The sequence below is a fragment of the Danio rerio genome, chromosome 22 (assembly GCF_052040795.2).
Source record: "Danio rerio strain M-AB ecotype USA chromosome 22, GRCz13ab, whole genome shotgun sequence".
Classification (NCBI taxonomy): Eukaryota; Metazoa; Chordata; class Actinopteri; order Cypriniformes; family Danionidae; genus Danio; species Danio rerio.
Window position 1 is genome coordinate 21,007,511 of NC_141042.1, and position 17,039 is coordinate 21,024,549.

The following is a 17,039-nucleotide window of genomic DNA, read 5'->3' on the forward strand; positions in this document are numbered from 1 at the left end:
CATGGAAACAATGCAATGTCACACAGTTTATCTTTTTCATTAACTACATAATGAGAATGAAGCACCTAGTGGGGTAGAAAATGTACTTATTTGCTCACATGGCTTTGAAGGGAATTAGCAATTTCACCTCAACTATTTTTTTTCGAACTGGTATATTGCTCAAATCTTCTTCTTCTTTGGCCTTAGTCCCGTATGGTTGCTGGGTCGGCTCTTTTGAAAAAGCCATTTTAGACTTGCATATGATAACGACTTTTTTTTTACTCATTCTAGCCGGCCTGTCCTCTTGGCCTGTCACCCTCATACACTTCGGACAATTTAGCCTACCCAATTCACCTGCAGCATGTCTTTGGACTGTGGGGAAAACCGGAGCACCCGGAGGAAACCCACGCGAACGAATGAAACGTCAAATTGACACGGCTGCTCCTGCCAAATTTTCACCAGCCATTTTTTGGGTCCAAATAGACCGAAAAAAGCACTTTTAACTCTCTTATTGCCTGTAGGGGATTGCTGATGTTATTTTCAATCAGAAAACATTTGACACAGCATGATTTGAATCGCCGAGAGACCCTGACATTAAGCATGCCAAATATCTCACGGGTGTCGGCGATTCATCGGTGAATCTCTCAGATTGCATTTTTGATTGTTCACACTGTGTGATTACTCACATGAACGAGAACCGCTTTGCCTGTGATTTCAGGCATTTGTCAGCGATTTTTCAAAACCTGTCGACGAGTCAAAATCGTACAATATACAAACTACATTGTCATGCAAATTGTGTATGTATTGACACTAGCTTAATTTAATTAAGATTGTTAAATAATACATATAAAAAATACAATTAAAAAAATGTCTTCTAATAAGTTGTCCCATTTCTTCCATTATTATCTGTTCATCTGGCTACATACTATATGTGCCCCTATTATTTTTTGTTTTTTAATAGACTGAATAATAGATTGAAATTGACGAGACTGACCACAACTACAGAAGTAATCATTCACAAATAAGTTTTATTTTTATATTAGAACTGTATTCAACACATTCCATATGGTAATAAAATGACTTAGATCCTCTTCTCGAAAGTAGTCAAAAAAACAAAACAAAAAAAAAATGCTATTTTTAAGACTGAAAAACAGTACCGTTTGTACTGTACATATTTTATTTTATACACGCAAGTGTGGCAATGCATTCACTTGGTCAGAGCTGAATGCCAGTGTGTAATACAGTTTCAATGTTACTGAAAAGTACTACAGAGAAGAAAAAAAAGAAACACAAAGCTATTCAGAACAAGTGGGCTTTAGCCACACTTCACAATGCCCATCTGTAACACCCGTGTATTTATAAGACCCACTAATACGGTAATATCTGCTGAGGTTCATTGGATCTGCATAGCACTGTACATGGTGGCCTGAGACATTACTTTGCACTTTATATACCACTAAAGTTCAAACCATGAGTGTACCTGTTGTGGTCTTAGTTGGAGTCATTTGGATGTGTTCAAATTCATAGAGTCCATGGAAAAAGCACTGTGCAACTCTGGTTGTACTCAAACTTAAATCAAAGACATTAAAGCATAAATTACAAACAATAATTTTACCCAAATATACTTTTCTACAGATTATTTCAATAAAGCACGTTCTAAGAAAACCGTTCAAGCGCTGGTCGCAAAAATGAGTCAAGCATGATTTAAACTATACTTGAGAAAGATGCGATGAAACATTTTTAAGGGCCAATGTTAAGGGGATCAAATGGTGTTCAAACCAGATATGAATACTAAAAGAGATCTTTTTAACAGGCACAGCAGAACTAAGGGCATCTGATACAGGAACTTTAATATAGCTTTTTTTAATATGTGGTAATGTGTGCAAACTCACGGCATGGCCATTTGTTGGTGTGACTGGCCATGCAATGCACAAATTAAAAACTTGTACACATGTGCTTGATAAATTGGGGATTTGGCCATCCTGCATTTATAATAATCGCCTTATAATAAGTAATAAACCAACCATAGTGTATAATCCATAGTAGCCCTCTTTGGTTTTCTCTCATTCTTTTATCTTGTTTTAAACGGCAGTTGATTCATAATGAAATGCTTGCCATTGAACCAGGCTATACATCTTAACACAGTGTAATGCTAATTGCCAACGAATGGCACATTAGCAACAGAGATTGTGATTGTGATTAATTAATAAACAGACGGTGAAAAGAAAAGCATCATAAAGCTAATGAAAATGCTGTTATACAAAACCAAAACCCAGTTGATCTTAACCATTTTGGACACATTCCTGAATAAGCTGGTCGTTAAAAATACAGCCACTTCACTTAAGTGACTATAAATCTCCATATTCGTTCAAATGACCAAGTGTTCCAACAACAGAGGCTCCTATAAAACAATGCCCCCAGAACGCACTGTAGCGGAAGGGAAGAGCAAGCAGAGAACGGCAAAAGAGTGCACAGCGGTGTGTCGGAGGCTTACAAGCATACAGGCCTGTGAGAGCAAAGAGGACAGAAGTAGAGTGGAGGATGGCATGGGTGGCAACGGTATGAGCCAGCATTCATTCAGCGCTATGAGTGGGTGTGCTAGGCTGGTGAAGGCCCATGGTTTTACACAACCATCCAGCAAAATCCACCTCCTCAACCTCAGCCCGCTTGATGAACGTGTGACCCTGTAAATGAAGAGCACGGTTAATTTCATCATCAGCAGATTCTGACTTCAAATAGTGAATGTGCTTTATTTGAAATATATGCTGGTTTGATTCTGATCACAAATGCAGTGATGCATGAACTTGTAGATTGCATCATGATGTTGCTGTTGTTAACCTACAGGCATTACAGGACTGATTGGGAGGTGAAGGGGGAATATTTCTTATTCAAGTCATAACTAGAGCTAATTGCTCAACCAACGCAGCCAAAAATTGACAAACGTGCATTACTTGTTATTTTTACGATCACAAAAATGAGCTTGCATTGTCGTACAATGTTATTTTTGCCATAAGAAACTTTTATTTTACTATCTTTTCAAGTCGTTTTACAAATACCCCTAAAGGAAATGTACTTACCATTAGCATCTTGAGGTCAGCTCTGTCAGCAGGGTTCTTTATGAGGCTGTAAAACACACACACACACACACACACACACACACACACACACACACACACACACACACACACACACACACACACACACACACACACACACACACACACACACACACACACACACACACACACACACACACACACACACACACACACACACACACACAAAAAATAAACAAATAAATAATCACTTATTTCAACAACAAATAAAAAAAAATCTAATCAAAAACATTGACCAGAAATGTTAAGTTAGGGTTTGGCTTAGAAATAAGACTCCTTGTTTTGTCTCTTTTTGCCTTCTGAGCACAGAATTGCACGTTTCAATACACCTTTTCTAATCAAGATACAACATTTGTTTTTTATAGTCCAGTTACACTGTTAAAGCTTCATTCACACAGCGGCAAATCGTCAAGCGACCGTTTATTTTAACGGAGAGGGAGCGACTTTCGGTCTCTTCCGGCCACACAAGCCAAATATCAACCATTGGCTCGACACCACAAAGTTGAGAATCCTTCAACGTTATGCAAATAATGAGCGACTTTGTTGAGCGACAGCCAATAGGAGTACCAGTAGAGCTCATATGATCCCCTCTCAGAGGCCGGTTGTATTCTCCGAGCTGTAGGCCTACACATACCTGCGTTTGCAGCAGGTCACCACCCAGAGCGACAGGCAGCTACAAATTTGCTGCTAGTGTGATAGAGGCATAAAGCCTGGTTTATACTCAATACACGCTAAAGTGTGTGCGGCGAATGTGACGCGTGTTTGCAGAGGTTTGCTTTTGGTGCACGTGACATGATTTTGGCCGGCGGAGTGCATGAAATTGTTTAAGACGCATTTTACAGTTCGCGTGGCTCCGAATTTGATTTGAGTTGAATATGAATCATTTTGAAGATATTTTGTTTGAAATGGGTACGACCATTCATAATCATAGGAAGAACCAGATAAACAATATTTATTGGCTAGAAAGGAAAAAAGTTTTTGTTAAAAAGTTTAGAAAAACAAAGGATAAGTTTGTTAAAACCAAAACAAAAGGCAATGGCAAAGGTGGAGACCCAGGCCATTCATAGGTTTTAATTTAACAGTTACATGAATTATTTCTTTGATAACTGGAAAAGAATATTTGAACCCATCAGTTTACAATATAGGTAGCACTGTCGCCTCCCAGCAAGAAGGTCGCTGGTTTGAGCCTCGGCTGGGTCAGTTGGTATTTCTGTGTGGAGTTTGCGTCTCCCTGCGTTAGCGTGGGTTTCCTCTGGGTGCTCTGGTTTCACCCACAAGTCCAAAGACATACGATACAGGTGAATTGGGAGGGCTAAATTGTCTGTATTGTATGTGTGTGAATGAATGTGAATGGATGTTTCCTTGTGATGGGTTGCGGCTGGAAGGGTATCTACAGCGCAAAAACGTGCTGGATAAGTTGGCAGTTCATTCCGCTGTGGCAACCCCAGATAAATAAAGGGACTAAGCCGAAAAGAAACACAATATACTGATGCCGTCTTTCAAGGCTTTATTAGTGATGGTTTATTCTTTCCAAAATAAAAAATATATTTGTAGAGCAACCTGTGTTCTGTTTATATTAATATTTTAATACATTTTTTAAAAAAAGTAGAACTGTCCAAGATATGAATGTTTATAAAAATCTTTATAATAACTTAAAAAAAAGATAAAAATAACAAAGTTAAAAAATTTTCAATAATATTAATTACATGACGTAGTTCTGGAAACTTCCTACTTCTTTGTTTATCCTTCTGATTTTATGGTGGGTTTCTTTAGACTGCCCCCTGTCGTTTTCAAGTATATCGTATAACGATAAGTATAACGGCGAACAAGTCAAGTATAAAAGCCTCATCCGTTTTGTGAGGTCAGTGTTTGATCAGGGTAGGAGCAACACTGTGTAGAGCTGCGGCCCTCCAGCAATTGACTTTGAGACCTATGGTTTAGATCTAATCCAAATTAAATATGCGCCAGCTAAACAAGTAATTTAAAATAACCAAAATTGTGTGTGCATGATGAAGTTAAAGTGTGCAAAAAATTGGGCCTTTCAGGAACTAAACTGAATAGCCCTTTACTTTAAGGTTTAATGTAGCCAACATGCATACGTGCCAACACTGCCACTGTTCTTTCAATTCTGAAAACAAATTAGTTTTTGTACATTGCACTGTAAAACATTCAAATATATGACACGGGATCTTACCATTTTGTCACAAACTCCTCAAAGTCTGTGGTGAAGACGCCATGGGGGAGCTTGGGTGGAGGCTGCAGATGCAAAGACAGGTGGGGAGCAGAGAAAGGGGGTGATATTGAAGTGAAACTGCTACATGAAATGCAGAAATACTATAAAAGGCAAAAATAAGCACAAAGGAAGTAAGTTGCATGCTAAGCAAATCCTCTGACCTCATTGACAATGTAGTCCAGTAGCTCAAATATAGCCATTGCTGGCCTGCTGTCCATTCCGTGTCCTGGGGGAAAACAATTCGCAAGGCTCGGCTAAAACACGCATATTACGTAGAATATGGAGGAAAAATATAATCAAATGCATTTTAAACAATGTTAACTATTGGATCTTGACACTTATATAATATGTATCAGTAGGTCTACCACACAAAATTAGATGTCTTACCACTAACTGGTCGTCCTGGAGGCCTGGGTCTTGGAGACATGCTGTGACCTTCTGCCCCACCTGCATCCAGCACTGGCCGGCCAAATATGGCCTCCAGTTCCTTAGCATCGGGAGGGGGGATGGGGTAGCGTCCAATAGCAAGCTCAACCAGTGATAGGCCCATGCTCCACACATCCGACTGAACCGAGTAGTGCGTGCCCTGGAGTCTCTCCGGCTGTCAAGGCAGAGAGCAAAGAGCAAGTCAAGGCTCTACTAGGGTGGGGCGCCGCACCCTGCAGGTGGCCAGGAGGAGTGGGCTAAAACCTGGCAGCGAGATCCTCCTCTCCACATGGAAGAATCCTGGGCACTGGCTCAGGCCTTGGAACAAGAAGGGCTGGGGGTTGGGGAGGGAAGTGGGAGGGTGACTCACCGACATGTACGACCGTGTTCCAACGAAGGAGTTGGCCATAGAGTCGATGAGCTGGCCACTCACACCAAAGTCGCACAGTTTGATCTCACCGCGCGAGTTCACCAGGATGTTGGAGGGCTTAACGTCTGGAAGAACCAGAGAGAAAGAGAGAGAGAGACCAAGTAAGATGAAAGGCTGGGGTCCAAATCCCAGCGGCACCACCTGGCTTTTCATCGCCCTTTCTCCAGTGTTCTGAATACTGCAAAGCTAGCTCTGACAAAACTGTTGCAGCAGTAAGGACAGAGAAACATGTCACTTTCCAACTCCCTCGTTTTAAACACAGGGCAAAACGAGCAAATAACAGTGCACATTTGCAACAATTCTGTACATGACGGGCCCTTCTTCAGCCCTAACACCCACTGGGAGTGGACAGAGGGGTGAGAGTGGGAGAGGAAAAAGAAGGGAGGGGGTTGCAGGGTGCGGCTGCCATGTAATCACATCCGAGAGGCTGTAATTACCGGCTGGGCTCCTCGACAGCTCCTCGCGAGCAGCCGAGCGCTCTCTGCCACAACAGCACAACTATAGGTCTGACCCTCCCTGTCTAACCCTTCAAACCCAGCGTGGCTCCTCTAGACCCTCACAGACATGACTGAGAAACTGATACTTTGCATTTCCAGACATAGTATTATTGTTGAAATGCTGGCTGTGCCACACTTGAAGACGCTAAAGATACTCCATGGCTAATGGTGATCTATTTGGAATGAAAAGTATATTGTAGAAGTTGGCACATTAGCAACAGAGATTGAAAATGTGACCAATTAATAAACAGAATGTGAAAAGAAAACATAAGCATCATAAAGCTAATGAAAATGCTGTTATACAAAACCAAAACCCAGTTGATCTTTACAATTTTGGACACATTCCTGAATAATCTGGTCGTTAAAACTAGAAGCACATTACACATGAATATTAAAAGCATTCATGAATGCAACTGATGCCTTTTCACTCTTTAGTTTTAGCTAAAGAGATAGATCATTCAAATGAGAAATTTGTCTTAATTTATGGCTTGTTTCCACTGAGTGGTGCAGTAAGAGTTGGTACGCTTCTATGTCCGTTTCCACTGTCAAAAGGTACCAAAAAGCGAACCACTTTTTGGGTACCCTGTCCTTTACAAAAGGATACCAAAAGGCAGAGGTAGACGCGCAACTGAATGCTTTTGGTTCACAGAGAAACGTCACTAGTGCATGCACAAGCCAGAAGAATGACAACAAAGGAAGCGTCATTTTTAAATACACAGCCGAGACATTTCACAGTAATAATATATACATATAATAACGAGCCATGGTCGACCAGAGCTCAAACCTTGTCTTGGTCTTGATGAACTGCTACAAATCCAAGAAGAGAAGACTCTGCGTGTGTCCTGTTGTTATTTACGAGGCTGTCTAAAGCACAAGTGGTTTCACTTTCTCCAAAGAGCTTGTGTGTGCTTGCCACGCATCTATATTTAAAATAACAAACTTCTTGCTCTCATAATAATAATGTGGACTTGATTATTGAAGAGCTTCCAACAGCTGATCTTTTCATAAATAGACTAACGCAAGAGAGAAGTGCAAAAGAAACAAACAAACAAACAAGCTCGAACAAAGGAGCAGATGATTCTTTCAGCAACATAAAAGATGAACAAACTGCCATGTTTATTAATTATCATCACCTTTTCAGACTATTATGAACTTGGAATGACGAACTTACTTTAACAAGATGTTGACGTTACATGTACTGGTATGCAATAAAGATGAGAGGTTTGTACTGACTGTATCAGTTTTATATCATTTATCAACCCAAATTAGAACTAAATGTAAGTTTTAGTTATATTTTATTTGAAATTTAACATTTCAGAGACTGTAAGTCTCTGTATGCGTTCAAAAATGTTTTATTTTATATAAATTGCAGACGTTACATTAGGCTTTACATTATCATTAATCTGCAACTATAATCAAATCCTGTTCATAGAAAGGTTAGAAATGAACATCAATTTATACACAAGTTTTTATGTATATAAAGCATTTAATAAAAAGTTCAAGCGAGAATGACGTTGACTGCAACTTTGTTGTACACAACACCATAGGTACCCTTTAGCAGTGGAGACACAAGCCAGATAAAGGTGACCTATACCGAACCGTACCGTACCGTATCACTCAGTGTAAACAAGGCTTTACTCAACCGCCATTTGTTTCAAAATTTTTGAGTGTAATTTATAACATTAAAAACAAAAAATATTTTACTTTTTGCAAGATTTGAACTGGTTACTATTGACTTCCCCTGTAGGTAGGAAATAAGGTTTTCATTAGCTACTGGTTTCCAAAATTTTTTTAAACTAATGTGTTCAAAAGAAGTAATTCATATTAATTCAATAATTCAGAAGACAAAAAAATGTATGTTGGGTTAACCCCTTTAATATTTTTTAGAAAAAGAATACCTAATGTTTTGATAATATTTAATTCAATAATTAATGTTATATTTAAAAAAATAACAGTAGAAGACGGTTGTTTCACATGTAAACTGGAACACATAACTTCTTTAATGACAGTGTTGTTTAATCTCAGGTTAACAATTACTGCAGAGATGAAGGTCTCTGGTTAGTTTCAGTAAAGACCTTGTGAGGCCTAATCTCTCTATAATAATCATTTTTAAGCTTCTTATGCAATTTCAATGGCTGCATTAGGGGGCTACTTCCTGCCGCCCTCCAGCGCGTGTATGTACATGTACGTTTCCTAAGATATTAGTAAGGAATGTTGCTTTGTGCGTACCTCTGTGCATTATTTGGTGCTTCTCCCGAAGATACGCCAAACCTCTGAGTACCTGTGGAGCGAGAGCGTTATAGATATCATCAATGAAGTTTATCTGTCAACGGCTAGTGTGGTATCTGGCTTCCTGAATTTACAGCATGCGCTATATGGTCTGGTCTTTACAAAACAACTTCTGCTTTCTAATTACCAAAAGATGAAATGCACATTCAATAAACATTATGGACGCATGCATAAACAGATCTCAGCACCTTTGTTTGGTCTTCATGCCCAAGTGTTTGTACTTTGTCAGGATTAAAAGCGAAACGCTAGTTTGACCCTATTCATTTGGCAGAAAATGGCTAAACGAGTGTTGAAAAACCTGCATGTTTTGCTGACTCTGACTTAAAAGGGAGTTTGCACATCGATGGGTGTGTTCACAGCTTTATTATATTGTGGTCTATGTGTAATACTGGCAGACATGTTACGATGGAGTCTACGTACCATCTTTTGGGTTCAGCTTTTAGCCAAGAACAAGAAGAGCAGGTTGTCCTCTCTACTTCCTGGTTTATATATTATTAGAGCCGTTTCACAGTAGCCTGATAGTATTACATGCGCACTGACAATAAGCATTTACTTTACATATGCAAATACTATAAGCAGAGTTAACGAAAGTTAAAAACGGCAAGGTGGTATTATAAAACTACATTTAAGCAAGTGGTAATTATGCAGAATACGGAGATTATTTTATTTTATACTCAATGTGGCCAATTAACAACAAATGCCTAATATTACCAATTATATTTTACAAATAAAAAACATTTCAATTAAATCAATCAATTTTAAACGATACAACTACATTTGAAGCATCACATCAAAATAATGTCTTTACAGAAAACTAAAATAATGGGATTTAATAAATATTTAATTTAGCAGTTTTTCAATGAAAAGTGCACTTATAATAGTTATTTTCTTTTATGCACAATTTTACAAATAGCAAATAACATGGAAAAGATACATTGTGAACAGTTATAGTTAAGAGTTTTGATATTATTATTGAGTATTGTTCAATACCTTTAATATTGACTGATAGACAGAAACAAATTACATAATCTCAAATTGGGCTGAACAATACAGTGCTCAGCATATATGCGTACACCCCATTTTGAAATATTTTTATCCATTTCTCAGTGAATATGGGTAATATATATTAATGCATTTAGAAAAAACAGATTAATTAAACAGATATATTTATTTAAATAATATTTTAGTCACAGAATATCTGTAAAAATGAAAATATAATATATTATAAATTCATGTAAAATATTGCTAAACAAATGATAAACTACAACATTTCAACAGAATTTTATGTTTTTTTTTTGCTTCTGTTGATTTTTGAAAATTTTATTTAATATTTTTCCCTAACATATCAATTTGGGCTACTAATTTTTGAACCATTATTGCAAGTTATTTTGTTAGATTAGCTCCAGATTTGGCTTCAGTAATGACTAAACTAATGTATATGCACAAATATAATAATGTAAAGCATCCAATAGAGAATATATTAATTTAAATGAGAGATTCTTATTGCAATATTTATCGCAGAAAAAATAAACACTGCAATATCAGATTTTCCCAATATCAAGCAGCCCTGCACTCAAATACTAAATCTAACCCTACAAATTAAAGCCAACAAGCTAATATAAGCAGCCAACCTTGCTTTTAGTATTAGTCAAATGTATCAGTAGCTTTGTTCAAAGGGGGCATATTTATGGAACATACTGTAATTAAAAAAAATATATACTTTGAGGAAAAATACAACAGAAATGTGCATTCCTAAATTATTCAAAGGATTTAAAATGTAATAACCACAGGAAAATAAATAGTTGATCTTACTTGGGCTGTGCAATTTATTTAAAATCGAATCACAATTTTTTACACTTTCATTCTACCCAATCAGAACTTTTTAATTTGCCTCTTGCCAGCCATGTTAGTTTACTGAGTGTTCCATATATTTTTATATATTATTTTTGTTTGTATGATAAGCTACAATATCTCCTAATTTGAGTTGAACATGTTTACAGAAAAGTAACATCGTTTTATTTGGCTTTACAGTTTGCTCTAGAGAAAAAATTAGTTCAATTTCTGAATATTTAAAAACAAATTTGAATAAGTGTTCAAGTTAATTTTTTTTTTCTTTTTTAACTAACACTCACTGCATTTTAGCAGAAAGAAGCTACGACACAGATTACTGAGCTGAATCTTGACTATAAAATTAAATCGCAAATCAAAATCGCAATATCTGTCAAAAAAACGAAACAGTTTGATATTTTCCCCAAATCGCACAGCCCTAGACCTTACTACACATCTGGATATTCTTGTATCAGTTATCAGCGTATCATTGTATAGTAGATTTATCAGTCTCTAAGGAGAACCGCAATACTTACAGCTATGCTAACTTTGCCCAAAATTTCCTCAGGGATTCTTCTGGCTTCTTTGAGCACTTGATCCAAAGAGCCTCCATCCTGTGGACAAACACATGTCAAAGTGCTGTAACGCTCTTGCTACAAACCACACACAAGACCATCGGCCTCACCATGTGCTCCATACAGATGCTGATTTCTCCATCACTGTAGAAGGCGCCGTAAAACCCTACAATGTACGGTGAGTTACACTCGTGTAGAACCTGCAGCTCTCGAATAATCTGGTTCCTGATGGCTGGTTTGATTTCCAAGTGTATAAGCTGGGGAAAACACAAAAAGTTCAGCCAATGATAAGAATATCACACCAAATGATACAAGCAGGAGTGCAAGGTTTCCAAAGGTTTCCAAGAGTCGAATTTAAGACTTTTTTAAAGGCTATTATAAATGAAATTTCAGACTTACAAGAGGTTAAATGCTTTTCTAAGGGCCCAGATAAAACATTAAAAAAACTGTTAAAACAAATGTTATTGTTCGATAATTCACATTTAAACACATTAAACACATTTTCTTGACTTTTCCAAAACATTTTGGATTTATTTGTTTTTCCAAGACTTTTCCAGGCCTGGAGAAGGCTTTCAAAATTTCATGACTTTTCCAGGTTGTCCAGGACCGTATGAACCCTGGTTATTAAAAAGAATATAATTAAACCCCATTGGTAAAAAATGTAAAGTATTGGTAAAAAAAATACATCTGTTAAAATACCCTGGAGTAGGGCTGTACATTATGACAAGATGTACATATCTATCTATCTATCTATCTATCTATCTATCTATCTATCTATCTATCTATCTATCTATCTATATTCATATCTATCTATCTATCTATCTATCTATCTATCTATCTATCTATCTATCTATCTATCTATCTATATATATATATATATTTGTATATATATATATATATATATATATATATATATATATATATATATATATATATTATATATATATATATATATATATATATATATATATATAAAACTCTATTGCTACATAGATTGCTACATGTATTGCTACTGTCTGTGTCTGTGACTTTGAAACTAAAATATTCCCATATTACAATTGCTGTTGTTTTTTGATATTATTTTGTCTATTACTGCTTTTGAAACAGCAGACGCCATTTTTCCACTTGTCAGCGCTTTCCTGTTTGTTTTCTTTCTTTTATTGTCGGCATAGTTTGGTTGCACAATTCTGATTGGGCAGAATGAAATTGTGCTCACTCAATTGGCTAGTAAGACTGTAACACACAGCCAGCAATCATGCATTTGCTCTGTGTAGATGAAATTAAATAATACATATACATTTCATATTGCAGCCTCTTGCGATTAGGCATGTTGTAGGCATGTAGGATTCTGACGGTATAATAATCTTGTATAAAAATATCACAGTTTCACATTTTTTATGATATTACGATTATCACTCTAAAATATATTCATTTTAAATGTTTGGGTAAAAAACAAAAACTTTTTTACCCTTTGAAGACAATTTATTTTATTTTGAGTAGCTTTTAAAATGTTTCGGAGCAGTAACCAATCACTTATTAATTTTCTTTTCAGCTTAGTCCCTTTATTAATCAGGGGTCACCACAGCGGAATGAACTGCCATCTTATCCAGCACGTTTTTACACAGCGGATGCCCTTCCAGCCGCAACCCATCTCTGGGAAACATCCACACACACACACACAAATAATTTAGCCTACCCAATTCACCTGTACCGCATGTCTTTGGACTGTGGGGGGAAACCAGAGCACCCGGAGGAAACCCACGCGAACGCAGGGCGAACATGCAAAGTCCACACAGAAACGCCAACTAACCCAGCCGAGGCTGAATCAGCGACCCGACAACGTTCTTGCTGTGAGGCGACAACACTACCTACTGCGCCACTGCGACGCCCAGCTGTAAACATGTTAGGCTAAATGATTACAATGAATCATCGACTTCTGCTGCCTTTATTAGTTTCAAAAACACAGATTTCATTACAATATAAGCAGCATTGTTGTCCTAAAAAATGTTTAACAAAACAAACAAAAAAAAAACGTACACATACCTTAGGAACGGTATAGCAGAAAATGTTGGCGGTTTTAAAAACTTAAACCGCGGTATACCTTAAAAACAGTTATCGCCCCATGCCTACTTGCAGTTAACTGATCTCAACATTTAAAATTGCGATTCAATTTAATCGCACAGCCCTAGCCGGTGACACTTTTTATTAAATAATTTATACGAGCTCAATCTAACATGCCATTATGAAAATGTTGACAGAAACATGAATAACAGCATCTTTAAAAAAATTTGCAATCTTGAAAGTACAAGGTTTACATTTGGCATTTTATTTTACTCTATTTATTCTCATGTTGGACTTGTAATCATTAGTTTTTGAAAAGTGCTTTATATCTTAATAATATTTCTACATTTTATTTCAAACATTTGATCACATATAAAAGAGTAAGCACTTTACAAACGTGTATAATCTTTTAAAGAAATAATTCTTTAAGTGTGGTCAATATATGTTGTGTATAAACTATTAACTGATTGGATTTACAGAAACTGTAGTATATTATAATGCATGTTGTTATCAAAACATGAGATTTGATCATGATATGAATTTTGCCAAATTGCCTAGCCCTAAGCAGGTGCATAAGATCCTTTATCGCTTACCTTCCTGGCCATAACCAGTCTCGAGGGTTTGTGACGGACTTTATGAACCACTCCACCATTACCAGCGCCAAGTTCACATATGGGTTCGAAATCTTCATCCTTGAGCTCGCCCACCTGGGCTTTCTGGGTGAGGAAAGCTTCGAGGCGCTTCCTCTGCTGTTCATCCAAATCCAGCTCACCTAACTTCCTCTGCAAGGCCTCCAGGTTGGCCCTAAAGACAAAAAGACGACCAGGTGAGACGTGTGCAGGTACATAAAGGGACTGATATAGCTAAATAAATACTTACTCTGCTGCTGCATCAATGTTGGTTGACTGTCCCTCTCCAGTGGGGGTTATAATCAAGGGGACTGGTCTTCTTTTTGGTGCCATACTTGCAAAGTTATCAATTTCAAAGAAAGCAACCAGGTTGTCTCTACTGACATCCAATACTTCAAACTGATACACAAACCCTTGTAGTGGAAGTTTCTGAGATTAGCAAGCCCCAAATTTCAACACCCAACCATGCTCTCAAAAGCTGCTCCAGGTGAAATTAAAGTGTCAAATGAAAAAGCGAGTGGCTCAGAGGTAAAAGTGCAGGAAATGCAGTTTATTTAAGCGCGTGCATCGCTGGAATGTCTCTCCGGCACGGCCTCTGACTCGCGAGCGCTCCCACAGACAAAAGGCGGCAAAAGACAAGTTAGGCCTATCGTTCACAGCCTCAGGACCGGGCGAGAAACGCTGTCCGAAATAGTTTGGCTCGGAGGAGCCGCGAAAACAGAAGTTGAAATTTCCCCCAAGAAAAAAGGAGGGGGAAAAAGTCCGGCCAGGAAGCCGCTATCCAACCAAGAGGAAGCGTTTGCTCGATCTCGCGAGAACTGCCGCCAGAGAACTTGCGTCATCGCGAGATTTGAGAAAAACAGTCATTATATGAGAAAGAACGACATCTGCTGGTGAGCATAAAATACGTTATAAAAAGTTTTAACCAATAACCAATGTCAGAAACGCGAGGATTGACGTTCCTGAGGCTCGTAGCCAGGGCACGTTTAGGTGGTTTGAAAGACCCCCCCCCCCCCCCCCCTACCGACAATGGTCCAGAATTTGTCCCATACATAAACTCATTTCCACTGCTATTCCATCATACATTGTGAAAATAACACATCGAAGAAGGCTTCCAATTGGAATCCTCTGTTGACTGTCCTGACTTCAGCTAATCAGTTTAGGCCACTGCTAACAATTATTTTTCATCTGTGCAAGAAAACATACAATCTGAGGTAAGTGGTCATCTTTCACTGCTGACCTACTGTATTATTGCTAAATAGAGTTACTTTTATTCTAAATCTTGGACTTTATTCATGAAACAAAAAGTATAAATGAAAGGTGTGAAGCACTAAAGTTAATAAGTTAATTTTAATGCTAATCAGGCTATTGTTATCCGTATTTTTTTATTGAACTTTTTTATATTTTTTATTGAAAAATCTAAAAATATTGTGAAGCTCTTTATTATCCTTTTTTATTTGTTTACTTTTTTAATCAAGTGGCCAAATTTTAACTGAGGAAAGTTGAATGTGCTGACCAAAGTGTTATATATATATTTAAACAATGAACAATTTCTATTTTTTTCTTAATGATAAATCATGTAATAAATTAGTATTTGAGAGTATGTTTTTTTTTTTTTGCAAAATCCTTAAGGAAATGTTTTTTGGAACATCAAAAAGACCATCTGACAAGCTATTTAAACAAAAAAAGTGCTTAAAACATCTTTGAAATACAATATTTAAACCTCTTAATTAAATAGAATATGAGGCGAATAACTGCAAATAGGTTCCCTTTTTGAGAAAAAAGAAGCACTCTTATTACCAGGCTGACTACGGGCCTGCATGCCCTGTCATCTACAGTTTTACCAGTACATAAGTAGTTAAAATTTACAAACAACCTGATTGTGTATCATACTTACGATTATGACTAAATATACTATAATTGTATTTAGGTTTTGTGTATGAATGCTTTAGTCTTTTAGTGCGTATCAAAATGCACATTGTAATAATTTGAAGTCTTGCAAACATGTTGGGATGTGATGATTATTAAAGTCCCTAAAAAATCTAAACTAACGATATGATTTTGTTATCTCACATTGCCAGTTTTGTGGTGAACAATTCATCTGTGCAGGTCATTAAGAAGAAGAAGAAAAAAAAAACAGTTTGCTCTTCTAATGTTTAATTGAAATCTAAAAATAAAATGATCAGATAACGTATAACTTAGCAAATGGGAGTGGCTAACATACTAAATCACCTCCTCCAACTGTCAGTTTTGACAACAAACAGAAATGGTGAACAGGAGGTATCTTTTAGGTTGTGACAACTCTCCTCGAACACTTTCCCCCATTTTTGAATGAAACACCTACACTACTACATCTATTTAGCTCACAGTAGAAAAAACAAGCCACACCCACTTTTGTGTCATTTAATATTATGTTTCTCTCGGAACTGCGTCACAATATGAAAAATAATGGTCGCAGCTTCCAGTTTATGGGGACGAAAAGGGATTTGCAAGCTTCAAAACAATAAGGTTTCTGATAAACGCGGTTTCTCACTTACATTCATACGTGCTTTGTGTTCCAAGCATAAAGCAATAACTCATACTTTTTAAGTTATTCAGCCACTAAAAGTCTTTCAGCCTACTCAAATACTAAGAAATCTTGTCAGATACATTTACAACAATCGCTTGCTGGCATATTAAAAGAAAGTTTCTCAGATTAATAGTTAACTCAGAGATGTAGTCTCTGTTAGGATCAGACAGAATCTGCAGGCTTTTTTTTTTTGCTATTCTGAGATTTTTGTAAAAAATCGGCAGATTTATGCAGAATTATTTTGGGAGTATCATAACTAAAAACTTCATATATGAAAAAAATAACAGCTTTTTAACTTTTAAATAATGTTTACAATGCAAATCCATCTAGATCCACTTATTAGGTAAACAAAGCAAGTCTCTCATATAATATCTCTTCTCAAAAAAGAAAACATTACTTAACAAACTG

General features: G+C 36.9%; 1 protein-coding gene across 1 annotated transcript; it reads right to left on the bottom strand.

The window, feature by feature from the left end:
• Nucleotides 1–1,471: 1,471 nt before the first annotated feature.
• On the bottom strand, nucleotides 1,472–14,907 carry map2k2a (mitogen-activated protein kinase kinase 2a). The gene is given in 11 exon segments (NM_001037391.2): nucleotides 1,472–2,663; nucleotides 3,057–3,102; nucleotides 5,290–5,351; nucleotides 5,490–5,554; nucleotides 5,716–5,929; nucleotides 6,125–6,249; nucleotides 8,911–8,962; nucleotides 11,334–11,411; nucleotides 11,483–11,629; nucleotides 14,027–14,237; nucleotides 14,313–14,907. Coding segments are annotated over 11 exon segments (1,194 nt in total). The 5' UTR covers nucleotides 14,396–14,907; the 3' UTR covers nucleotides 1,472–2,552.
• Nucleotides 14,908–17,039: the final 2,132 nt, after the last annotated feature.